The 27,494-nt window shown below is 26.7% G+C and overlaps 1 protein-coding gene across 4 annotated transcripts; it reads left to right on the top strand.

The window, feature by feature from the left end:
- Positions 1-5,345: 5,345 nt before the first annotated feature.
- On the top strand, positions 5,346-27,271 carry LOC111028761 (serine/arginine repetitive matrix protein 1-like). 4 transcript variants are annotated; one of them, XM_022307506.1, is made up of 11 exons: positions 5,346-5,560; positions 6,008-6,188; positions 9,440-9,541; positions 9,611-9,787; positions 12,475-12,665; positions 21,399-21,473; positions 21,585-21,816; positions 21,885-22,303; positions 22,713-22,819; positions 22,887-23,094; positions 25,099-26,281. In XM_022307506.1, exons 2-11 carry the CDS (start codon positions 6,064-6,066, stop codon positions 25,323-25,325), a joined length of 1,863 nt encoding a protein of 620 aa, XP_022163198.1. In that variant the 5' UTR covers positions 5,346-5,560; positions 6,008-6,063; the 3' UTR covers positions 25,326-26,281. The 4 variants fall into 4 exon arrangements, with proteins under 4 accessions (XP_022163198.1, XP_022163197.1, XP_022163201.1 ...); XM_022307505.1 differs by having other exon boundaries at positions 5,351-5,560; positions 22,878-23,094; positions 25,099-26,276; XM_022307508.1 differs by lacking the exon at positions 25,099-26,281 and adding an exon at positions 27,153-27,271 and having other exon boundaries at positions 5,363-5,560; positions 22,878-23,094.
- The last annotated feature ends 223 nt before the right edge of the window (positions 27,272-27,494 follow it).

Raw genomic sequence — 27,494 nt, forward strand, 5'->3', positions numbered from 1 at the left:
TCTTTTTATATCTGAGATTTTAAAATTTAACACAAGTATCCTTACAAGTTTGTCTACCTTTATCAAAAAAAAATTTCTACCGGAAAGTCAAATTAAATTTGTATGAGCGTTTGAAGTTGAAATTTTTACAACATTGGATATTCACTCGATTTCTCTAGTAATGATTTTCTTATTTTGTAGTAATTCAAAAACGAATTACTGTAGACACTTGAAATATTTTACACCAAATGTTTATTTCATTAATTCATATACTTGAAAAAACTTTCAAAATATTTTGCCTTGTTTTAAGCTGTTAACGGATATTTCCAATTTTAATTTTTTTTTTTTCTATAAATGTCAATAAAATTGTATTGGTTGGGTCAAAAATCATGAAAATGTAATATAAGACTCTTGAGTCTTGATAACTTGTTACAATAGCAGTTAAAAAATATCAAAAATACATATGCACGATTTTTTTTATAACCATTTAAATTTCAAATTTTGACAATATTTATAAAATTGAAAATAATTTTATAGTTAAAAATTAATATAATAGCTAAGGATTAAAAATTGAAAACAAGGTTCTATATAAGCAGTTTTTTCCGTAACCAAGAAAAATAAAAAATATAAGAATACAGTTATTTTTGACAGACTTTTTAACTTCAAATTTGGACAAAATTGCATATTAACACAAAGAATAACGTTTTTCATTTTGTTGTAATTCGGTTCCAAAACAGCCCAATTTTACATAGGTATACTTAATATTTTTCCAGCATCACTGATAATTTGAGAATAATATTAATTTGGCATATATTTCATAATAATATCAGGTGGCCATATTAATAATAAGTTATAACAGTATAAAATATCCTAAACTGGCATACCGTCTATGCTCTGCAGAATCGTTTTTCGTATAAAATGACATATCATTGAATTCAAATTTAATACTATCCATTACAGGGGTCAGGGGTATTCCACCTAAAAGTCCGGCGAACAAAAGTCCGATGTCATGAAAGCCCCACGAAAAAAAGTCTGAAATTTAATATATATTATCGTTTTTGGCGATTTTATTAAGTTGGTCACCTAATCTTTACCTACTATTATCTTTCAGTATTAGCCATTATAGGAGTCTAACTATATATTATTATATTTTGTTATAGATTATCGCTTAAAATGGAAAGTCATAAATAACAAATTTATTACACCTTATCTTTACTTATTTTTCATTTAAAAAATGAATTTAACTTGGTTATTTTCCCAAATGCTCAGTCAATGTTGTAACGTATACGCTGTAACCGTAAGTCGTACATTTTGTACTATTTCAACGTTTTTATTAGTGTTTTAAAATTCAACTCTTATGAAAATGAGTGAAATGTTTAAATTAAAAACAAAGGGTGATAATATAAATAAAATAGTGTAAGGGGGTTTTTCGTACACTATACAACATAAACAAAGAAATAATTTAAGGTGGAAATGTAGCATAAAGATTAAATGCAAGTGTGATGCAGTGTTATGTACATCAAAAGACATCCAAAATCCAAAATTAATACTACAACACAATCATGCCAGTGATAAGAATACATTGGAAGTAGAAAAATTCAAATGCAAAATAAAAAATCGTGCTAAATTATCATACAATAAACCAAATCAGATTTTTGCTGAGGCGGTTAGTGATCTTCTGCATGAAATTTTAATGAATATACCTCACGAAAGTGCTGTTAAACGTGTTATTCAAAAGCAACGTAGCAGTTTAAATCCTCTTAAACCTACTTCCTTAGAAGATATTGAAGGTATACTTCGCTTATTTTTAAACTATTTATAGTAATTGGAAATATTCGTTTTTTTTTTGTAATTGTTAATTTTTTGGTTAAAAATGTCTTCAAAATGCTATACAATGTTACAGTACCTATTATCATTAAGTATTATAATATTAATATTTAATATACATAGTATGTATATTGATATCATGTGAAATATTAATGATAATATTTAATTTGTATTTTAGGCTATTGGTCATTGTATGAAGGAAGACAATTTTTACTATACGACAACATGGACTTAAACTACGAACGCGGAACGAGTTATAATTTTCGCTGTGGATGAAGGACTTAACATATTAACAGAGGCAAGTACTTGGTATTGTGACGGAAATTTTAACCTCAGATATAATTAATATACGAAATACCTATTTTTCCATTGTAAAACGTTCTCACGAATAAAAACAAACGCCAATACCAAACTGTGGAGCCGTGGAAGGAGCAATAAAAATGAAAAATGTAGGGTGAGTTGATTTTATAATTATAACGGTTTTTATGATTGATTATCAACTAATGGACACTACTATAGTTAATATTATTATATTATAGAGTTGCCCCTGCCGTGTCCTAATACTAGCACTATGTCAATCTTTAAAAAAATTATCAAAATTGTACGAAAAACCTCATGTAAATTGATTAAGTATAGTTTATGTATAAAGATATTATTATTTTATATTATGTATAGTATCGTATTATCTAATATATAAATGTGAAAATGAAAACCTTTGAGTGATATGTTGTCGGAAACTACTGAACCGATCGTTATGATTTTTTTTTTTAATTGAAGAGCTCATTGCGGAGAAGGTGTATGGCATTTGATCGATTCTTTAACTTTAAAAACAAAGGTGTTATCAATTATCATAAATAATGACCTGTTATGTAGACTTAGTGGGTGAGGTTCGCGGTACGGCAACGGACGGCAGCTAGACGTGGCCGCCCAAACTTCCCCTTCTATATCACCAAATCGATCAAATGTTATAAACCTTCTCCGCAATGAGCTCTTCAATTAAAAAAAAAAAAAAATCATAACGATCGGTTCAGTAGTTTCCGAGAACATATCACTCAAAGGTTTTCATTTTCACATTTATGTATTAGATGGATAGATATTATTAACAATATTCATGATTTTCCTATTAACGAAAATTTAGTTGAAGCACGACGTGTTCCATGGCGTCGCCGTGAAATGTCGGCATTTACTGATGATAATTTAATAGATTATAAAAATGATTTCACGTTATCATAGGAAATATGAATTTAAAATGTAATTATTGTCATGCATTGAAATGGTCCAAAGAGCCTGCAGGTTTTTGCTGTTCAGGAGGTTAAAAATATTACCTTTAAAAAAAACCTTATTGAAGTTGAAATTCTTACCGGCTCAGCGAGTGGTCAAATTGTATGTATCCCAAGAATACCAATGATAACAAACGAGTACCCCTTCGAATTTAAACGTGTCCAATTTCCCGTTAAACTTTGATTTGCTATATCAATTAATAAGGCACAAGCACAGACAATGAAAGTTGCAGGAATTGACATCAGCGATCCATGATTCACTCACGGACAATTTTATGTTGCCAGATCCCGTGTAAGCTCAGAAAAAAACTTATACATATATGCCCCTGGTGAAAAATTAATAATATAGTTTATAAAGAAATATTGGTTAATCGGTAGTTATGTAGCATTTTTCCAAAATAATAGAAATTACTTTTCAAAAAACGTAGTTTTATTTTTTAAGTTTAGTACCCTAACTTTATGTCTTATCGATAATTATGAATTTAAGACGGTAAATAAAAAATGATATAATACATACAATTTTAAATCGTTGTTTTAGAAGTCAACTATAGTCATCACTAGATGACTTATACTATATAGATACTAGATATACATATACTTACTGTATATTATACTATTTATACTATAGATTATAGAGTGTAGCCGTGTAGGTACATTCATATTTTATAAATTACCTGTACACAAACGGGAACCAATTCGGCTCAACCTAAGAAAATACCTTTTTTAAACGGGAACTAATTCGGCCAAACGGGAACCAATTCGGTTACTCCCGGTAAATGGTAATACATGGCGTTATCTTATTTGTCACGAATTTGTTTCCGGGCAACGCCGGGTAATTAAGCTAGTTTTATTTATATATATATAGATTATAGCTATATTGGTATAATATACTCGTAATGTATATTTTATATATTATAGAAATATTAATACAATTTAGTAAGCATGTAGGTATGTAAGAGTGTCAGGGGTGTAGTAAATAAATCGATGTAGCTGTTGCTTTGTTGGACCGGGACGAATAGTTTTTCGATCAATACAGCGAAATTTGGAGGAGAGAGGCGACGAGTTAAGTTAGCCGGTCGTATGACTGGTAGTGACTGTGGGGTGGTTTGGTGGGTGATAGCCGAAAAAGGAGTGCCACCTGTATTTCTGCAAGATAAGGCTCAAGAATACATTTTTTTTTTTCATTGAACTTCTAAGAATTTTACAGTGGTTTTTTTATTGTGAATTAATAAAAAATATGATACATTATGTAATATGTAAAGTAAACTTATTTATATTAAACTTAAATTTAATAGTAAAAAAAGTATAATCCGAAGAAATCGTTTTTTTTTTTATTCAAAACTATGTATTTGTAATGCCCAACTTCAAAATAAAATATAATTTATACCATTTTATGGTAACCAAAAACCAGTAGTTATATTTTTCTTTTTCCAATTCTGTTTGATATATTGTGTAACCATTAATACAAAATAGAATATATTTTAAATCTGTGGTTTTGAGAAAATAATAACTTTAAAGTGACAATAAAATAATTCATAAGTTACTTCATGACGTGGAAAAATTTGAACACATTAAGTTAGAAATTACTTTCAAAAAGAGTAACTCGTTGTGCGACTTAGTTCAAAGTAGTAACTTAATTTTTTAACTTTACTTGAACTTTTTAATTCATTAATGAACAGTCTTGCATAATTATGGTGTGCTAGTTTGAAAATAAGTCATTGGGTGGGGGGGGGGGGTTACCTATTTATGACCTATATCTATTCGATATTTTTGCAAGCTCATTTTTAAGGACTAGTATCCTTAGTGTAAACATTTAAAGAACTGAAAAACTACTAGTTTTAAGTTTGAATTAGGTAGGTTCTTACATCAAAGGGAGTTCTCAATGGGGAAATCGAGGTTTATATCGCTATGGGACATTGCTTAAGTAATATTAACAATCTCAGAAATTTGAAAATATGGTGTTAAAATGATTCAAAAACACGGAATTTGAATGTATACCTATTTAAGGAAAAATGGGAGTGATTTCGGTAAGAGACCATGTAGTTCACAGCGTAATGTCGTGCGGGGAAAGTGTTTCACACAATCACATGACATATCATTGTCTATAGTCTAGGTTACCAATAACCAAGCAATGCCAACACCAGTGAGTAATATTCCTCCCTCGGTTCTCGATAACACGGAAAAAAAGGTTACCAATTACCAAAAGGAATATCAATAATTGATGCGCACAGCATGGCTGGGGTACAGGCCAGGGCACACGCGGCTGCGCAGAGCGTTCCTGGTTATACACTCATACGACACACGTCTGAAATCGGAATGCCTGCCGCTGCCGCCTGCCATTACATTTGATAATCAACATGGCGGCATTTGTTGTCTGGTGCTCGTAGCTGCAACAAGTCGCATCTGGTTGTTACATAATATAGAAATTAGATCGTTGTCCGGCTTTCCGCATTTCAAAAAAAAAAAATAAATACGTGAGTTCAAAATAATATTACATTTTTGTCGGTTCGTTTTATCGTAGTATTTATAATTGTATTATGTGATCGATTTTGGAGGGTGTTTTTTAATTGTTTCGGAAATTAATTTCGAGCATCGGTATTGGATCGAGTTCCACAAATTATTTACAAACTTACCTACATGATTATTATTAATTATTGTAATAATAATTTTAAAACATAAATATTGTTGAATAATGCATTTATTCATTTTATTCGCTGCTTGTTTGTTAATACTATTCCAAAACGTGTACCTATTTTTGGGTTGGCTTAATGCTAATTACTGGTCGTGCATTGAAATTATTTATTGTTGTGTCCAGTGAATTAATATTCTAATAATTTACATAATAAATCAATCATCTCTGTTGTTACTTGGTTAACATTGACTTGATAATCGTCATGTGTATTATCATATTTTGCTTTTAGATTGTTGTGTGTGATTTATGTGAATTTGATTCGTGATCGATATAAAACATTGGAGAATGCCTAAACGAGGAAAAGAGCCGAGACCGTCAAGTCGTCATTCTGGTGGTCGATTTTCACCACCACCACAACCACCGCGACAACCTAGAAATGATTATCAAATTGCAGGATCTTCACGTTCAACGTAAATATATTAAAAATACTCATACTTTTTATTTACATTTTTATTATTTTTGCTTCAAGTATAAGTAATTTTACTTTTTTACCCCACATATAACAATGTTACATTTAAAATTGTAGAATTTGTTTTGTACTTATTTTTGGGTATAGAAATGATTTTATTATTTTTTATTCATCTTGTTCTCTTTGAATTTATAAAGATATGTTCTAGTTGAAAAAAACCCCCACATCTACAGATCAAAAATAAATTATAAGAAATACCTTGTACCTATATTTGTGATTTATTTATTTAAAATGAAATCTTTATCTAGTCATAAAAATGTAGTTATTATTTTTGTATCTAAAGTAAGCATTTAATTTGGAACTTATAATGTATTGGAACATTTTAAAAATCACTCTTGGTATAAATTAATCTATGATTGACAACATATAAATACATAATAATATGTAATATCAAATATATGTAAAGATCAAATTGAATCAAATATGAACTTACAGCATTGCATGTTAAGATATTGTAAATTAATTTTACACCAGTATAAAAATGTAGCACCTACATTTTGTATTTTTTTGATGACGGTTTTATTAAAATATCAAGGATATTTTATTTTATTTTTAATACCTGCTAATATTTTTTAAGCTTGAGTTTTTTTCTTTATTTATAATTTTTTTTAATTTGTAGATAATTAGTTTACGACTACTAAAATGTGTGGCTAGTAATATTAATAAATGGCATATTAGTATTAACAAGACTGATTTGACTTTGATTTCTGTAGGTAATTAGTTTACAATTACTAAAATGTATGGCTAGTAATTATTAATAGATGGCATTTCAGTCTTGTTACTAATTTTCAAATGTATTTATTTAACAAAGTATTTACTTGGTGTAAATTTTATTTGAAATAAGTACTTATTTTAATACTTTCAAAACTATGCATTTGGATATAAATACAAATACTTTTTTTTTAGTTCATTAAATTTGATATTGAAATATTTGTATGTTAGTATCAAATAAATGAGTTCCTACATAAACTTAAATAAATATTAACTATTTAAATTAAATAGTTAATACATATGTACTTTAAGTTTCAATAATTCCAGATATTATACCCACTAAAGTTTTTAGGTAATTACTAGGTTAATCAGATAAACTTAAGCTAGGTAGATATAAATTAAAGAATTTCTGTCATCTCCTTACTTAATGATAACTTACTGATTCTTAACACCATTGTAAAATATTATTTTAGAAATAAAATTTAAAATAGTATAACACAAAAATATTGCTGATTAAAATAAAAAAAAATATTTGAATACTTAAAAAGATTAATGGCATGATAGAGTTTGGGTTTTGAAGTTACCCATTGGTAATACCACACAACTTAAATTATGATAGAATTTTGCGCACAAACTTAGTTTTAAAGTTATAGCTAATCAAAGTTTTCAGTTCATGTCATAAATTCAATACCCTCTATGTTATGTCATGCTTTACTTGTATTGCCTACTGGTAACTTAGAGGATACCACATCCACATTTGAAGTTTCCGTCATACCAAAAAACAACATAGCAAAATCTGTTATGCACGGGGTAGAACCACTCAGGCTGTAGTCAAACCTAAGCGACCATATTTTCACGCTAAAGAAAAGAGAACATTTTCAGAGCAACATCATTTTTTTTTTCGATATCAGAAATTCAAAATAGTTTTTCAAGTTAAAAATAATGAATTTTTAATCAATAAGAACTTTTTTGGTATACATGTAAAAATTATTTGACAGAGGTTGTAAATTAATGCCTAATAATTATAATACATGATAATTATTACATAAATTCAATGTTTTTGATAAAAATTACTTTAATCTACCATATATTTCTAATGGTAAAATAAATTATTAAATATTCTTAGAAATAGAGTCAACTGAATTACTGAAAATCGTTTGTTAGCAATATTTATCATTAATTAAATACATTTTAACACATCCATTATACCAACTCAATGACAAGATATTATGCTTAAATGTAAAAACCTTCTGTATAGCAGAGCAACTTCAAAATAAAATAAAAACCATATTATGGTAACAAAAAATCAGATTGGAATTTTAATAAAAAAATGAATAATTTATCCTAATTAAATGAATTTCTCCAAAATTTCTTCAGTAATACTTGGACTCAATTTTCATGATTTATAGTTTTTCCTGTGTTTAATGAAATATTTATCAAATAATCTTATAATAGGTACTTTAGAGAACGCCATAACCGGATGGGTTGTCTCCATCTTACAAATGTGTAACATAACCAAATTGTACATTCTGAATAATTCATTTAACTCTGCTTTGTTTAATTTTAGAGTAAATTGACAAATTACTAAATTTAAAATTATGAATATAGTCTAATTGATAACATGGATTTTTTTTTTTATTTCAATTTTAAAGCGAGTTATGAGCATTTTAAAATGTACAAATAATGTGTTATTTTAAAATGCTCATAACTTGCTTTATAATTAAAATATCCATATCATCGATTAGGTGTGATTAGGTTATTTCTAAATTTGGTAATAGATCAATTCACTCTAAAATTAAATATAATAGAGTTTTTGTAAGACGGAGACAACTCAAGCAGGTCCTCTTAAAAATATTGCTTAGTTATTGATCAAGTACATTATTGATCAATAATGTACTTTGACATTTGTTACTAGGAAATAATGCTGTTAAAACTAAATGACTTGTACTGCAATACATTAATAAAATATAATTTGTATCAATCAAATCATTTGTATTTCATCTTATAAATTTTTGGTTGTAAGGATAAAAATTAGAGATGAAATACTATTATTGAATCACTGTACATTTTTTTTTATTAGACAAACAATTTTCTAAATGTCTTAATTATTGTAGATTTTTTTTCAAATGTCTAAGATTAATCAAAATGAAAAATATTAATTTTGATATGATGTATATTTTAAAACAGACATATTGTTTATTATGTATCAAACATTTTTATTTTTTATTTTGTTTAAAATTATCAGTTAGATATTGTTATTATTTTACTCTAGCTACTTCTACCAAGTCATCAAAAGTGCATTTACAATTGTATGATTATGTTTTTAAAACTGAGTTGAGCTTAGTACGTAGAACCTAAAAGCTTGCGCTTTATTACATTTGTAATAGTTTTTACCGACATATATTTTATCAAAAAACAAGTTATTACAAAATATATTTACTGATCAATACCACATTTTAAATATCATTGATATTTGTATAGGTGTGATTCTAGTTCTGGAACAAGATCACCTCATACCAAAGATAATATCAAAAAATCTAATGGAAATGTACATTCTGGAAACACTCCCAGAATACATAATATGTTAGTAAATTATTTTAAACATTTAGGGGTTTATGTTTACACTAAACTTAATATTGTGTGTCACTTTAGGAGAGTAGTTAATAGTCCAATCATATTAACCGATGATGACGATGATGATGATGATGACAGTGTGTATAAGAATTTAGATACTTCTGTGAATATATTTCGAGAAAATGGAAATAAATTGAAACCTGACACATGCGAAGGTGCAAGTATTGTGAAACATTTCGTACCTTCTGCTGATAGGTATGGCTTACATATGATAATATTGTGTGTAAAATTAGTGTATAATATCTTAAATTAAATGCTAAGATCATAAAAAAATATTTACTAAAATTAAATTTGATATTCCTATGCAAAAGAATCAAAACTAATGAATTATTATGAAATAAAAACCTAAATATTATTTTTAATACTTAGACAATATAAGTTAGGCATCTAAAATATAATATAAAAAGTCATGCAATCAGTAAGTCTCCCTATGATAATTATATTTTATAGTTGGTTATTATTCATAATGCCATGGTTATCACTATGGTAATCATATTTTATAGATGATTATTATTCATTATGTCATGTTTGACTCTAATATTCTATTAACCATATTATGTGTTATCTAGTTATCATAATAATTAATAGGCTTACTAGTTAAATAAATCTAAATTTATTCAAATTTGAGTATGTATAACCTGAATATACTCTTTAATTTTCCAATCACAGATTGGCAACTGGCGGACTATGTTCCTCTTTTTATCTGGCCCTTGTTAAATTTTCAAAATACAATTTTAACATTTGTCTGTATTTTTAAATTACATTGTTTGTAAAAAATAAATTCTTACAATATTCCTATGGCAGTAGGATTGAAAAGCAAGATGCATCACTTTAATTAGAAATAAGTTAGCTGCGAAAAAATCCATAACTATCTAAAAAAAAGTGATTTAAGCGTGCTTTATGAAAAAGTTTCCACTTTTCAATGTTTTATCCATATTTCATTTTTGCATTAAAAATGTTATTTATGCTCTGGTCTGCTAGATTTCATAATTCTAAAAATCGATTCTCTATACACCGGCCCACGAAAGATAATTACCATGCCTGCCCGAAACATGTTCTTTTCTGCTCATCCCTACGTATTTGGCATACACTGAATGGCACAAAGTGGGAAATTCCGCCAGTCTATATGCTTGAAACAGTCATGTTCTTTCGCCGGCCGGGGTATAATAACTTAGAGCTGCAAACTATTGCCACCGGAAAAGTTTTTACTGGACAACCTAACACCCTAATGCGTCGAATAATCCAAAACATGAACAATAATGAATAGATATATTAAAATAAAAAAAGCTTCACTATATTAAATTGAAATATCCTTTATACTTAAGAAAGAAAATAGTGTGCCATAACAACCACTAAATACTTAAAACTTATTTATTATGTAAATTGAATTTCAATAAAATATTGTAAATGTGATTTTTATATTTATTTTGACCAGCAGAGTTTTTAATTTTTACATGGCCCTTGAATAAGTTTGGATCCCCTTAGTAGTATAGGATATCACACTGTTATAACTATATTTCTGTTATCTATGTAGGCCGTATTAGCTCCGTACATTTATTATTGTGATAAAGAAAAAATTAAAGCTGAATCATTCTTTTTTGTTTCTGAAATTGGATATTAAAACAAAATAAAATGTATTTTTAACACAATTTAATGTATGTGGGTGTTTTTTATATGATAACAACAAAATGTTGATTTTATTAAAATTAAAATATAATTGGATGTTATCGACAATTTTTTAAACAATTATCATTAATTTGCTGTCAGTGGAAAATGATTTATTAATAATAATATTCTTTTTCATGAGATAATGGGACTTTGTTCAGAATTAAACTAATCGCTGCTGCGCATCTCTTACCAAAACACATATGGTTGTAACAGTCATTCAACAAGCATGAAACAGTTTTCTCGTGAAAATAACTTTGTTATTATCCCTGGTTTTTAAATAATAAATAATAATCTTTACTATTGATTTTAAGCCTATACTTGAATTAATTGTTTTATATCCTAACAAATTAATAATTTAATAAAGAAATGATTAATATATTATACTGTTATGTTTGGATGAATTGTGACAGAAAAATATAACTAATTTTAATTGATGAAAAGCTTTTTATAGAAGTGCAATTGATTTATATAAGGGAAAAATTTGACTCTACATATTTTCTAAATTCATTATTGTTTTTTAATTTTCATAAATTTTTTATATGTGGCCATACTGAATAAATTTGAAATGCAATGTTATTTTTTATAACTCATAATAATTGAGAATATTTAAATAGTTCATTGGTATATTTATGATTTTAAGATGTTGAGAATATGTAGAGATCTTGGACATGAAAATATTACAAACTGTGCCTTAAATCTAATTTATTTTGGTAATTGATAAAAAAAATTAATAAGTGACTTATTTGTTCATTTATTATAATACTATTTTTGTCATTGTCACAAAAACTGTGCTGCCTTTGATGTGTAAGCACTATCTTAGACTTCGTGATAAATTCATCAGTTAACTTATATCAATGTAATTTTATTAATTACTGTTGTATAATAGAGGATGAAAATTAATTTATTGAATCTCATTTTAAATAAAAATTTAAATTTGTAAAGATAATTGTTAATTATGTGATGTTTATACATGTGATTTAGGCACTTGGATTTATCTCATGTACAACCAATAAATAATAATTATTATTAACCTAAATGATAGAGTTTGTAGTTGTTATAATAATAGGTGTGATGATGATTTTTATATCTTTTTTATATAAGAAAACTTTTGAAGTAAAAAATAATATTGTAGTTTACTATGTATGAGTATTATGTATATAATATTATATAATTTATATGTTTATATAAGTGTGTTTATGTATTTATTAATATAGGTACCACATGTCACAAAGTGCTCCTGAAAAACCTGTGTTTAGAGGACCAGAAACTGATGTATTGCATGATCTTGGAAATGACAAATTAAAAATCATTAGAGTTCAAATGATACGAGCTGACATTCAGCAAAATGATTCATTTCGTAAAGCTTATGTAGTTGAAGATCCAGTAGCTGGTAATAGATCAAAAGGTAGGTGATGTTTATGATAATCAAAGCATTTTTCAACTGAAACAAACTAATTAATTAGTTTAATATTTTAATATTTGTACTTCAAAATTACAATAAACACTTAAAAATTCATAACAAATGAAAAACATTATTGGTTCATTAAAAATAATGTTATTATTTATAAATGAATTAACAGAAAATAAGTAAAAAATTTTTGCTTATTGTATTTTATATTACTTTATATTACTGATACAATTATTAGAAAATTATCACTGTTTGAATACACTGATAAAAAAAAAATATATATATATATATTTACTTTTAAATTGAATTTTCTGTTTTTACATTAAAATTATATTATTTAACGTTTAAAACTAGCCTCTATAATATATTTTGTTTCTAATAATATTCTAACCGAATTTGTATACACATTTCCTTGTGGTTTTTTCTAATTTAAATGTTCCAAAAACAGTATATAATATACTGTACAGATATAAAAAAGCATGGGTGGTTAACCATGCTCCTCTTAGCCCAAATGTAGCCCAATATTATTAATTAACAATATTGTTAGTATAAAGTTTTACATTTTAGATGTTATCCATATTTTTATATTTTTAAAATTTATATCATCACTTTTGACTATTCTGGAAACCTAAACAAACATATTATGTTGGAAAGTATTAATTAGGAATGATTATCAAGTATAGGATATACTAATGTCAGTTTATTTAGTATTCAAATTTATGAAAATACTCATTGTATATTATATACAAAGCTATTTATAATATTTAAATATATTTAGTGCCTATTTGAAATGATTATTTTTGTCATTTTAGTATTATAAATTATTTAAACAAAGTATGAAATATTTACAGTTAAATTATTTTTGAGGAATCAAACAAAATTATTTAATTTTGTATTATAAGTTTACTCTATTCTTGGGTTAATTACTGAAACTAGTTTATGAGTCTTATATGAGCTATATAATATCAAGCTATTGAAGAATTATGAAGAGTAATGTATACTATTAAAAACTGATCATATTCATTTTTTTTAATACCTAAAATGTATTTAATTATAAGGAATTATCATCTTATTTGAATACAATAAAGAATAAATTCAAGATCCTATATCCAAAGAAAAAATGAAAAATCCTAATACATTGAACAAATAATTTTTTGGTGGTCTCTTCTAATATTTTATTTTTAAATCATAAACTTATATTATTTTTTGTAAATGTTGTAAATAAATAAAATTATTTTCTTTACTAATTTATTTACATTGTACCTTTTAATAATTAATTATCTTTTTTTTAGTTGTATGAAATAGCATATATTTCAACTATAAGCAATAATTTCATTTAAATTTAAGAAACTTGAGCTCATTTTTATTCATCAATTCTAAATCAACATATTTTTTGTTATCCATATTATATTTTCTATACAGATATTCTGTTCAGCACATACTTTTAACATTCAATTTTATTACATTAAATCTTAAATTTTAAAATTACAAATTATTCCAATGAATTGATTCTTAATACACATAATGGTAACTTAATTATTTACAATTTATTAAACTTCAATAGAAAATCATTTTTATTTTTTTCTAAACAACAATTTCAAGAAGACATTACCAACCTGTTTGTATCACTTACTAATACTGGTATTATTGAGATCTTATTCCATTGTTGGTGGATACAGGCACATTTGTTTTTCCTTGGAAGATTTTTCACCAATACTATTGCTGAAATATTGGCATTAAAATACATACTGCAAGAAGATGCATTCATTAATAATGATACAAATTATTATTTATGGTGTTAATGTTTTCTTTAACATCATGGATTAATAATTGTAAGCAATACAAATCTTTAAAACATAGTTTTATTGATTTAGAAACTCATTCTATTTTTAATATCATTTGTGATGCTTTCAGTTTATATAATATGTTATTATATTAGGCAATGATAGTTATAGGTAGGGAAAGCAATAGGGACCAGTACCCAAGTATCACATCAATCCAATACTGAAATATAAGAGCCATCAAAATAATGATGATTATGATCATACCTGTAAAAGTGTGCAAGAAAAAGTTATAATGTAACTTAACAAGTGCTTACCTAGTAACTATAATTGAATGTGTTAAAATTATACTTAATCCAGTGGTGGTTTTCCCGGAAGGCAAGAGAGGCAGTGCCTCCTTTGAAAATAAGAGAAAATACATGGTTAATATTATTTAAATTATAAAATATTGTTTGTTTATATTTTCAAATATAGACACTGTAATTCAAAAGAAATGAATGAAATATATATTTAAATTATGTATAGAGAGACTATGGAATGTACCGTGTTCGGACCAGTGTGCCCATAGGTAAGAGACGGCCCAGTGACCGTGAGCAACTATTGGGCAAATACAATATTATTTATAGTAATATACTATTAATATACTGTCATACTGTATGACTACACAATATACTAGGCTATAACTGCCCTTCCTTACTTCCCGCATTGGAGGTAGCTGCCATAATGGATACGTTACATGTGTACACAAATTTACACACAGAGACGCTCTTAAAATATACAAATAGTGCATGCGCGATTCTCTGTGGAAACTGCACATAACTGTTGCTTCCGTTGGCAAAGTCACAGGTTGTGGTTCACGGCGCCTCAGCTGATGACTGATTATCATTCTTTGGGAGGAACAAATAATTTTTAGGCATTCTGGCATTCAGCACGTACAACTAATTAATCATTAGGTCATCGCTTATGATCTAAGAGTTAATCTCTACTTGATTGCATTTTATCATTAAATAAGTTATAATCAATAACGATTGTATAGTAACAGAAGAAGGCACTAGTCAATTCAAAAAATAAAAATTGTTTTAATTGTTATTATTTGTTTAAACATGTTTTTATGGCTTAAATTTTATTTTAGTTACTTAAACTTGTATGTGATTTTTGCTAGAAGGACTACATTAGTAAATTTAGAAACCAAAAATTACTGTAATTTAGATTTATACATTTTTTTCCCCCCATCAATTTATAACTCAAAACTAGAAAGACCACTCTATAGCTTTATGTCAGTATTGCTTAAAATTTAAATTATAGATACATAGTATATTACATATTATATACCAGACACCAGAAAATAGTAGTGCCAAATCAAAACTTACTAGTACTTTGATTATGAGAAATAGTGAAAATGAAACAGTCCTCTACCAGATCTTAGATCTTTGGAAAAAATATTGTTTTTTAACAAAATAAATTAGTTATGAGACTTGGGGGATGCTCGCTATTTCGCTAATATTATGTATATATTGTAAAAGGGTATAAAATTGTTGCCTCCTCAAAAATATAATGTCAGAACCCCCACTGACTGAATTTATAAAATATGTAAATTTGTATTGGTTTTAATTAAACTTAGTGTTTTTTCGTGTTGACTATTTCAGTACCTGTTTGCTATTGCTTTAGCCGCATTAGCAGTTTGATCTAAAATTTTTTATAAACATAACCAATATTTCTCTGTATCTTGGTATCTAGGATGTAATCTATTTATGATAAAGGGTAAAATACTTATAATATTGTATTTTGTTCTAATATAATATTAATAAGTCGTTTCTAGCCATTATAATTTACGCACAATTTAATGTACCTATCATACAAGTGTAATTTGTCTTGTTTTAAAATATCGTTAAAAATTAATTTTATTGAGTTATTTCCCAATATTTTTGATACTGACAATACTATCACGACAAAAATAGATTGATAAAAAAAAAAATGAGTGGCATTCAAAGAAGTTTCATATTTTTTGTGTGTGGAATCATAAAATATTAATTATTAGTTATGGTTCTATTAATATTGTATACAATATATTGTTATTGTTGTTTACTTTTATGTGATAGTTTTGTTATGATATATACAACATATAGAACAATTATTTTTCAGTCAGAAACCCATAATAAGGTTCCTTTTAAAACTTAAAAGACTAAAATTTGAAAATTTAATGTAAGATTCCTCATGGTTTTTCTACCTTTTGCTGTAAAGTAGATTTTTTTATAAAGAAAAGTTTCGATTTTGATTTTTTAATTATTACATTTGGTTATTTATACAAGTGCAAGTGGTACAGACTCATATCGTCTCCTCTCAGAATCGTTTTTAATGTACAATTATTGATCATTGAATTTAAATTTAACACATCCATTGCAATGACGTACTCTACAGCAGAGTGGGATATCAGGATGTCCAACTATCCACGTTTTAACTTTTTCAATTTTGTGTCCACCATAACCTTTAAGTCAGAAAAAATTTGATTTTTAACTGTAAGTGTGGTATGTAGACTATAAACAAAAATTGAGAAAAAATGGGAACTTATGCAAAACAAGTTTTTGGCAGTATCGATTTTGTTTTTAATGTGTTGAAATTTGAGTTTTTGAGTTTATGAATAACCGTATAACTTGAAATTTTAATCAAATCTTATATAAAATTGTATTTTTCATTATCATTTTCCATATATGATACAATTCTTAAAATATTTGTGCGCTGTCTGAGCTAATGAGCTATGTATCATTATAATATTTTTACTTATCTTTTTTAAACATGTCAATAAAAAATTTTTTGCTTGGTCAAAAACCTTGTAATTTTGTTAAAAAAATATGAAATCTTCAATTTTTATACCTAAGGATTTAAAATGTAATACAAGTTGTCGTTATAAGTACTTCATGCTCACAAATTTTTTAAGTTCAAACTTGGATGAAATTAGTTATTTAAACAAAGAATAACAATTTTAGTTATTTTGTAATTTCAAACTATTCGTGGGTAGGTACTTGAAATTTGCAACGTATATTATTATATTTTAAATATACAATGACATTTTTAAATGCAGTGTTCAGCAAAAAATAATTCAATCTACCGTATATTTGAAGTAAAATAAATTCCTTTAAAATCAATATATATATATATTATAGGTTTAATAATATATTATAAGGCTGTCTTTACTCAGAATCATATTTTATATGCATTGATTTATCATTGAATTCAAATTTAACAAATACATTATATAGCCTTGATAAAAAAATTTCATATATTATCATTAAAGAATAATTCTTTATGAAATTGCTAGTATATTGTAATGTTTTAAAAATATAATTTATTCAATATAGTTATTGAGTCTTGAGTTGATTAGTATCTACTATTGCAATTTAACATCTGTACAATGTTAGATAACTAGACTTTTAACAGTGACCAACGGTGTATGTACGATATTAGAATATTAAAGTATTTTTATAGAAGATGGCCGTCACACCTTGCTATTATTTATATGCCATTATATCCTTGGAGTATTTATTTGTGAATATGAATATTTTCTGTGGAGTTGAACTATAATGAATATTTTTTATTAATGGTATAGACTATACTGTACTAAAGAGGAAAACATTTTCTAATAATGATATATTATTTGCTTAAACAGATTATGTTGTATATAATTAAAAATGTATCAAATATTACTATATGATTAATACAAAATTATAGAACTCATTCATAGAATTACATCGGAAATAGAACTGGGCCCTGTAGAAAAAGAGCCAAGCAAATGTCGGCAGCCAATGGGTTAAATTAAAATTATAAACTATTTGCTATGATTTTTATCATAAAGATGTTAAGGACTTCAACCCCCTCCCTCACATCAATTTTTTTATTTAACAATCAAATAATTGTTCTTAACCAAATATTTAAAATAAAGTGGATGTCCAACTATTTTTTTAGTTTCTGAGCAAAGCGTTGAATGCATTGATTAACAATGTTGTTTTTTTTTTGTATGTCTGTGTACTTGTGTACATAATAAGTAATCAAAATAGTGCTTCAATTTTCAACTTCAGTACTTTTCCGGTGAGAAAAGGAATCTAGTAGTTGCGTTTTATAAGTTAACATTTAAAATTCCCAGTAGTGTTCAAAAGCACTGGGAAAAACAAAAAATAATAAATGAAAGAATAATAGAAATTTTTACCCAAAATAAATATTAGATTATTAGATATTGGTTGTTGGTGTGGCTAAAAAAAATAATGTTGTAGGTGAATTATATATTCACTAAATGTTTATATTATTTTCTGAACACCATACATTTTCAAAATATTTTTATTTACTTATTTATAGGCCATATGAAATTTTTGATTTTTATTAGTTTTTTTAAATTTATGTTGATAAAAAGGTTTGGTTGGTTAAAAACTTGAAAATGTTAGACAAGGTTCTTCATAAGTTGTTGTAGATGGAAATTTAAAAAAGGGTTGAACTTAAATCCACAATAATTGTTTATGATTGTGTATATTACTATAGTAGTTATAGGCTGACCGTCTTTGCTCACAATTGTTTTTGTGTACAATGATTTTATACCATTAAATTCAAATTTAACACATGGATTACAGTGACTTCTCTATACACATAATCAAAATAAATAATTTGTATACTTTTCCAATAATATATAAGTATATAAGTGAAATAAATTATCTTTTAAGTATTTATCAAGCGATATTGTTCATTACAATTTTAAATATTAAATGTGTTTGAAAATAATTATATCACTTAAAACGTGTCTACTTGTGTTTATCATTTTATAATTATGCACTTATTTTAAAAATTGAGTGCTTTCATTTTATCAACTTTAATTTTATTTTTAAACATTTACTTTTTCCTTTGTTCCAGGATAATTTAAAATCAATGGTAATTTTAAAGAGTTTCTTACTTGTATAGTTGAATAAAGTAAATTTATTTTAATATATTTAAGCGTAATAAGTTTTACATTGAGTATACAAATCCAAGAACATTCCAATTAAAGTTCTTAGAATTAAAAACAATTATGTATGTTTATTATATGTTGTAGGATGTATAGCAAGAAAATATATGTGTATGAAAGAAGCACTTTTTGCTTGTGATCCTAATGAAAAAGATTATCTTACAATTCGCCTGTGGAAACAACAGTCTGAGAATGAATACCAAGTCTATAAATTGTATTTTTTCATTGAAACATCCAAATTTATTAATCAGTTGAACTAAAGAATGTAATATTGCTATTATCTAATTTAATTATTAATAACCAAATTAATGTCAAAACAATTTATTTTTAGTAAAACCACAGCCTATAGTGAACATTTGTTTAAATCTTGACCTAAGTGTTTGATTGACAAAAATATGTGATGAATGAATCACATGATGATATTAGTGAACTATTTTATATTTACATACATACATTACTTTAAAATATAATTATTATGTAATGAAACATCTTTTTCCAGTTTTCACTAAATTATATTTTCATAATGAAAAATTCATACACAAGATATGTATAAAAAAAATTAAATCCTCGGTGATAATATAATCTTAAACAATCGTGACTGATAATAAACCTTATTTGCAAATTCAATTTTATTTTTCGAAACAACATCTTTTTATGATGTGGTGGATTAAAATTATATAGGTTTTTATATGATTACCTATTTTCATAGGAATATCCAAATTTAAATTGTTGAATTATTACTTATTAGCAGTCTTCATCATAAAATGATATGCTATAATTTATTAATTATGTATATTTGTTTTGTAATATAATATATTATATCAGTCTATAATAATCTAAAAATATTTCTGTTATTTGGTTGGCACCTAAAATTCTTAATATGTCAGTTATAATTCACTATTCAAATGAGAACTATAATCATGATTGTTTTACTTAATATATTTCTTAAAGATGGAATTTTGAAAATTGAGGTAAGACAATTTGAATCATTGGATTAGTGAAAATTATTGGGCTAGTAAATGTTTAACAAATTAGTAGTATTATGAAATTATCGTATGGTTTAACTATTATAACTCATATTTATGTTTCAATTAAGGGGGTTGGAAGTGCTTTGCTGTTAAGGAGTATGTGATAGGCGATAGTTATATGCTTGAAGTCATAATATACTGTTGTTGTGTAAGAAGAAAAGAAACATTAGTGTGAGTTTCCAGCCACCAACCACTTACGACATTCTGTCACTATGGTGTGCCGTCATAAAGTTTTAGAGAAACAATTAGTAGATTGCACGTGCATGCACAAATCATTGTTTTGATTTGATAAAATATTTAGTTCCAGCGAGAAACTAATTTTAATACATTTAGACCCAAAAGTTTGACAAAAATATGCAGACTTAGAATTATTGGATTTTAATTTTATAAAAATATTTTTACTCGTTATTATTGTGGATGTCAGTTTTTGAATAAATGTTTAGCTTTCTTAAAAAAACATGAAAGTAAACTTTAGAGTTAAAATAAATATATGAATAGATAGAATTAAGTACAGTTTTTAAAGAAATATAATAAATCAACTCTGACAAGACTTAGAAAATATGTCAATAGAATCTTTTTACAAAATTCAAATCTGATTGTTTTAAGTGGGCACAATTTTGTCAGGCTTGTAGGCTTAAAACATGAAATTAATACCATGCTTCCAATCCCCCTTAATATAGTTTGATGTCATAATATATAATATATATTTTTTTAGTAATTTCTTATCTTTTACCAACTAGGTTTATGCAATATATAATCAATATATTTCGGACTTACATTAATAGTTTTAGTTAGCATTGGTGCTGCCACAAATGTTGTGAACAATTTTAAAATAAATATTTCTTTACAAAATTTAATGGCACAAATTTTTCACTATAACTCTTATTGTAAGAAAATAACAATAATTTACAAATTTTTATTTTATTTGGAATCATAGATAAAAACCATCAAAATTTTGAAGAACGGCAAGTTCATTTTAATCAAAATAATCAACAGATGCATTATGATAATGGTATGTCAGTATAGCTTAATGTTATATTTAAAATTTATTTTAAAAAACTGAAATTTATTGTGGGTTATAACTGTTATAAATGTATTTTTATGTTGAATATTTCTATTTTAGATAAAAATTATGGAATGGCTCATCCTATGAGTCCAACCAGGTTAATGTCTCGTGATCAAAGTTTATCTCCGCGGGCTAATATGGTTCGTCCTCCATCTCCTCCTTTGCCTTATTCTCCTGAACGTGATCATTTCAATTCTGACAACAATATGTTACGCAGAGATAGACCAAAACGTTCTCCAGAAAGAAATGTTCATGATCGTCCACCTAGGCCAGAACATTTTTTGGAACAGTAAATAATTGCATCTTGATTAATGTTGCTTGTAGAATTGACATAACAAATTTTCTGGTATTTTTTAGACATAAAATGGAAAACTTTTCTTCTGGTCCTCCCCCAGAACCTAGATCACCTGAAATGCAACGTTTTAGACCTGGTGATCACAATAGACATCGTATGAAAGACGACCCGATTCATTATGAAGAACGTCCCAGACATAGTGGATCGCCTGTATATTTTGAGAATCATTACCAGTACAACAGAAGTATGTCACCCAATAACCGACCATTTTCTCCTAATCATGAACAACAATTACCAATAACCCCACCATCATTGCGTGAGCTTTCTTCACCTTTGAGAGACCGTCCACCACACCCTAATGAACGTCCTCGAAGAAGACGCTCACCACCTCCTAGACGGGATCGTTCAAGAGAGAGACGCCGTCGTATTTCACCTAGAAGAAGAACACCACCACCAATTCGTTCACCTATTAAGCGTAGAGGTTAGTTCATAGTTAGTAAAAACTATAATAATTTATTCAATTTTTAATAATGTATCAACAAATTTAGTTTTTATTATTATTCTTTGTTAATCATTATACATTTATTTCCAGGTGAGTAACTAGTATTTATAATTAATGATAAAACATAAATATAGTTAATCAGTTTTAGAAGAACATTTCAATTTACTTGTTAATTATAAATACATTCATTATAAACTGGATTAAAAAAAAATATATTTTTCATTTTAATTTGCAACTGTATAAATGGTACCCACCATAAAACCTAAGTAATTTCTCTTTTTATGAATTTGAAATTTGTATTTAAATTAATCATTTTATAGTCATATTATTCAAATATTAAAAATTCCTCTTAACTTTTTTTTTATTGTGTTTTGTGTAATATTATTAGAGAATGGTAAAAAAAGAGGACCTAATAAAAATCAGGAAGCACGAAAACGAGAAGCCAAAGAAAGAAAAAGAAGATCTCAATCTAAGCCAAAATCTGCACCACAACAAGTAATATTAGCTTTAAAGTAGTAATAGTTTAAACGAATTTATATTAATTTTATTTTAGGAACAACAGCAACAACAAAATCCATTCCAGCAACCTCAACCACAGCCCATGTATCCACCACCACCACCACCTGGAGTAGTTCGAATGCCACCAAGACCTTTCCCTCCAGGACCAATGATGATTCCACTGAGACCCCCGCCCTTCCCACCACCAATGGGAGCATGGAGGCCACCACGTCCGCCAATGCAAGCACCACCTTCTGGTTGGCCATATCCACGTAAGTTTTATCTCTTAAACTATTTGCAGATAACTATGGCCTTTTAAATGTCTCATAAAAATATTAGAAGATTTCTAAGTTTATACTTCATTAAATTATACCATAGCTAAGAGTATCTAGCCAATTTATTATATGCCTGGTTCCAGAAACTTATTATAGTTTAAGGCCTATAGCAAACCAGATAAATTCATCAAAACAACCTATTGACTGACAAAATTTAAAGTACTTAAAGTGGTTTGATTTAAAAAACAATAAAGATTTTTGATTTGATAAAGAAGTTTACTTTGCATTGGTCGGAGTATTTATTCAATATTATTAATATTTTTTAATATATTTAATATAAAAAAATGAAAAAAATGATCTGACCAAAGCAATGTAATCTTGCTTATGCATTCAAACATTCTTACTATGTTTAAATCAGATCTTCAGGAGTTCTTGAATTTTTGCCAGGATATAGTTATTTCACTCCTATTTTGAATATTTTGATCTAAAGACTATATTAAATGTCTATGAGAGTGCTAATATGTTTGATGCAGGTGATTGGTGAGGATTTGTATAATAAGACCAATCACAAATAATGATAATTTAGTATCATAGACCTTATACTATTAGACAAGAACTATGTATAACAACAGCTGTCTTTACAAAAAAAAAAAAATACAGTGATGTAGCCTGTCTTGACGAAAAAATACAATAATCTATGTATCCATATATCTTACCCTACTATCCCACACTACCATGTGTAATCAAGGAATCATAAAGTGCCCTCTACGTTATCTTTCCATTGCTTGTCTATTTTTTTTATTTATAGTAGTATAAAGTCTATGTTCAGTATATATACAAAGACAAGAAGTGACTGCAAAGAACAAAAGAATTGCCTAACCACAACTCCTTAAAAATGACCCTTTGCAGGGGCCTTAACTTAAATAATTATGAGTAGCTTAAACATAATGATCAATGATCCTTCAAATGTATCATAATTTTTTGGGCAACCTAGCAATTATATAACATTAGATATGAAAAATAATGGAGATTTTACCAGTAGGTTAACCAATTTTCAATTGTCATCACTAAATTTTGGAATGTGTTAAACACAGGTGTATGAAATTGAATCTGTTATTGAGTTACTTAAGCGAGACAAATGTAGTGTTGAGTGATCTGTATGACATTCACTGTGTGGCTTACATCACTAAAATAAAAAAAATGTAGTGCTGTGCTGAAGGATTTTAACATGTAGATTTACAACTAAAGGGGTTTTGATGCCACTGTTGTCACTAACCTCCAATAATTGCGGTCCTAAACCCTTTCCTCACAATCGGTTACTTTCCAATCTCTCTAGATCTTGTTGTACTCTAACATTCCATTGTTTCTTCTGTATCATCGCTTTCTGAGTCTTCTTCCTATTGTTCACCATTCTTCAGTTGATGCCCTAGCTTCAGTGGTTTCATCTTTTTTTCATTTAGTTCATTTAGTTTTGGGCACACACCAAATCACTGTAGTGGTTGTCCCTTGCCATACCTTGATAGTCAAGGTAACTTAGGTGTCTCATGATTTTTCCTTCTATACCAGTATACTTAACTATGTTATAAACACTGATCCACATATTGTTCTTGATACTTTATTTTTCATCTCACTCTCCTTTGTGTGTTCACAATATTTTGACGAGATCCCAAATTATTAAGAAAAAATGTAACAATACAGATTCAATATAATAGGAGTGATTTTAGTCCGAGTAATTCAATATTCAATTTTTGTGGATGTGTTTTGTTATTATTTTCAAAATCATTTTAATGATTTATTTACATTAATTATGTAATATAACCAGTAGTGTGTTGGTAAATAAATTTAAGGGTACACGTACCTAAAAGTAGTTGAATATCACTATATATATAGCTACCTCAAAAAATGTTCTCGCTCGCTCCAAAAATCATTACACTTAATATTTAATTATCTTTTATTACTTTATTACAAACACTTACCATTCATGTGTATGTGTTTTTTCAGTGGTGTATATAGAGAGGAGGGGTTTAATTCAGTGTATACACAATAAATCAGTGGTTTACAAACTCTTTTTGAAACTTGAGTACACAGTTTGGGAACCACTTTTATACGTTAGTTGTATACACACTCGGCAGTTTCCGATTGTCTTTGCAAGAACCCGAAGTCGGGTAAAATTTAATCGAACTTCATCCGGGTCAAAGCTATTTTTGGACAGTATACTTAAATCATAATAACAAATTATTATGTATATTATTACTTATTTTTAACTTTTGTTTAGTGATATAACTGAATTGACCAATGATAAATTGGAAGCGTGTATATACCCATAAAAGCCTAATTTTCTTAAAGGTATACACATAAATCCAAAAATAGGGATCTGGGTATATGACGTTTAAGCGTGTATACCCTCCAATACAGCACTGAATATAACTGACATTAATTTTGGTTTGAGGTGCTTTGTCACAGCTTCCTTTACCAACTCCTGCTATGCCTTTGGGAGCTGCAAAGCACAGTTCTAATATCTCTGATTTAAAGTATTTAATTTGTGTGAATAATGCCCTTTCTACTTTGGGCAGCTGACTGGCTATGTTCTCCAGTTGTTGTTACTCCTAAATACTTGAAGCATTAAGTTTTCTCATACACATAATTGTCAACAGTAAAGTTCCCATTCTAACTACCAACGTTTTCATTACTTTTGTATTCTTCTCTTTTGTTTTTTTACTAACCTTTTTTAGTTTCATGTATGAGTTTATAGCACCAAGACTGATACCAATGACAATCTAAGTTGTATTATAGACATTAGCTTTTTATATTTGCATGTACATTTATTATTTCTTAAGCTAAAAAGCTTATATCATAGTTTATTTAGAAATACAGCTTTGAGAGTTTTTATGTTGCTTTAATAATAGAAAAAGTCTTTATAATAACATTATCACTTGCATGTCAATCCTGTCATCATTACTTTCCTTGTATACAACTATTTATTATTTAACTGATTTTACAATGAATTCATCTAATATTATTTTTATTTTTAGAAGTAAATTCAAATTTAAAAATTACCATTTTGGTTAGGTAATAGCTCTTATAATTCAAAAGATATGTACAATATGTTGAATAATTCACAAAACATCCTAAATATTACTACAGAAAATGAATCATTTTGACAGTTTTTTTCAATTGTTTTCTTCTTAAGATTTATTATCATTTATGGCAAATAAAAAAAATTCAAAATAGCTATTTCATAAAATTAATATTTTTTTTTTAAGAAAATATTAATTTATAAAACTATATTTAAAATAATTAACTCAGGGACTTATAGACTTTTTAGCATACTGCGTAATGTTTCTATGTACACATTTCATAATTTAAAATTCTATATTTTTCTGATTTTAGTAATTCTCTTATTGAAAATTATGTTAACAAAAGAACATTACTATTTTTTGCATAACTTTTAACTGGTAGAACTATTAAGTTGAGTTTTATTTTTTTTTTTCTTAAATGTTTTTTTTTTTGTAAAGAAAGTGAACACATTTTTTTTTAAATTTATGTTTATTATATTCAATTTTGAAAAAGTTTCAAAAATTTAACTAATGGCAAATATTAAATTAAAATTAATTAATGGTAACTTGTCTATTAACTTAATATAACTAGTAATTCCTAGATTTAATATTGATTGACTAAATATGCTTCGCCAAGAAAAACGTTGCATTACAGTTAATTATCGTACATTTACAAGCTGTGTTCATAAACATTTATCTTTGTTCTATGCTAAACAATTAAATAAAAATAATCTCAGCTTATTAAATAAGTTTACGCATATATGTTATTAGTTTTAATTATTTGTTTTGTAACTTTTTACAAACGCTATTGTGAACGCAGTCTTACTTTTAGTTATTAATTTTAATTTATAACGATTAATAACAGCCAGCCATAAGTTATTCACTAATGTACAAATATGTTAGTGATAGAACAATGTATTTATACATATTTTGGCGGTACATTTATTTTCATTTCTTTTAGTTTTAAATGTTATTTTAATATTTTGAATGTTTTTACAGGCCCAAGGCCATTCTACTTCCCCTACTAAAAGGAGTGACTACGAATATTTAGATTTTAATATTCCTTTAAGTGTGTGTATTTCAAAAAATTTTGAGTTCAATGATAAAAACAATTCCCAGTTAATGTTTTATTAATACTTAAAATCATACTATTTATAGGTAATCATAATAACTATGTTTTTATCTTACATACTCAATATTTATTTAAACATTTATTATTAGACTTATTATTGTGATCTTTAAGAAAAAAAATAATCGCGTTAAATATTTCAGTCCAAAAAAGCTGAAAATTAGATTTACAGTTATTTTTCAATTGTATTTCCATTGATATTACTTAATTTT

Source organism: Myzus persicae, unplaced genomic scaffold (assembly GCF_001856785.1).
Source record: "Myzus persicae strain clone G006 unplaced genomic scaffold, MPER_G0061.0, whole genome shotgun sequence".
Taxonomy (NCBI): Eukaryota; Metazoa; Arthropoda; class Insecta; order Hemiptera; family Aphididae; genus Myzus; species Myzus persicae.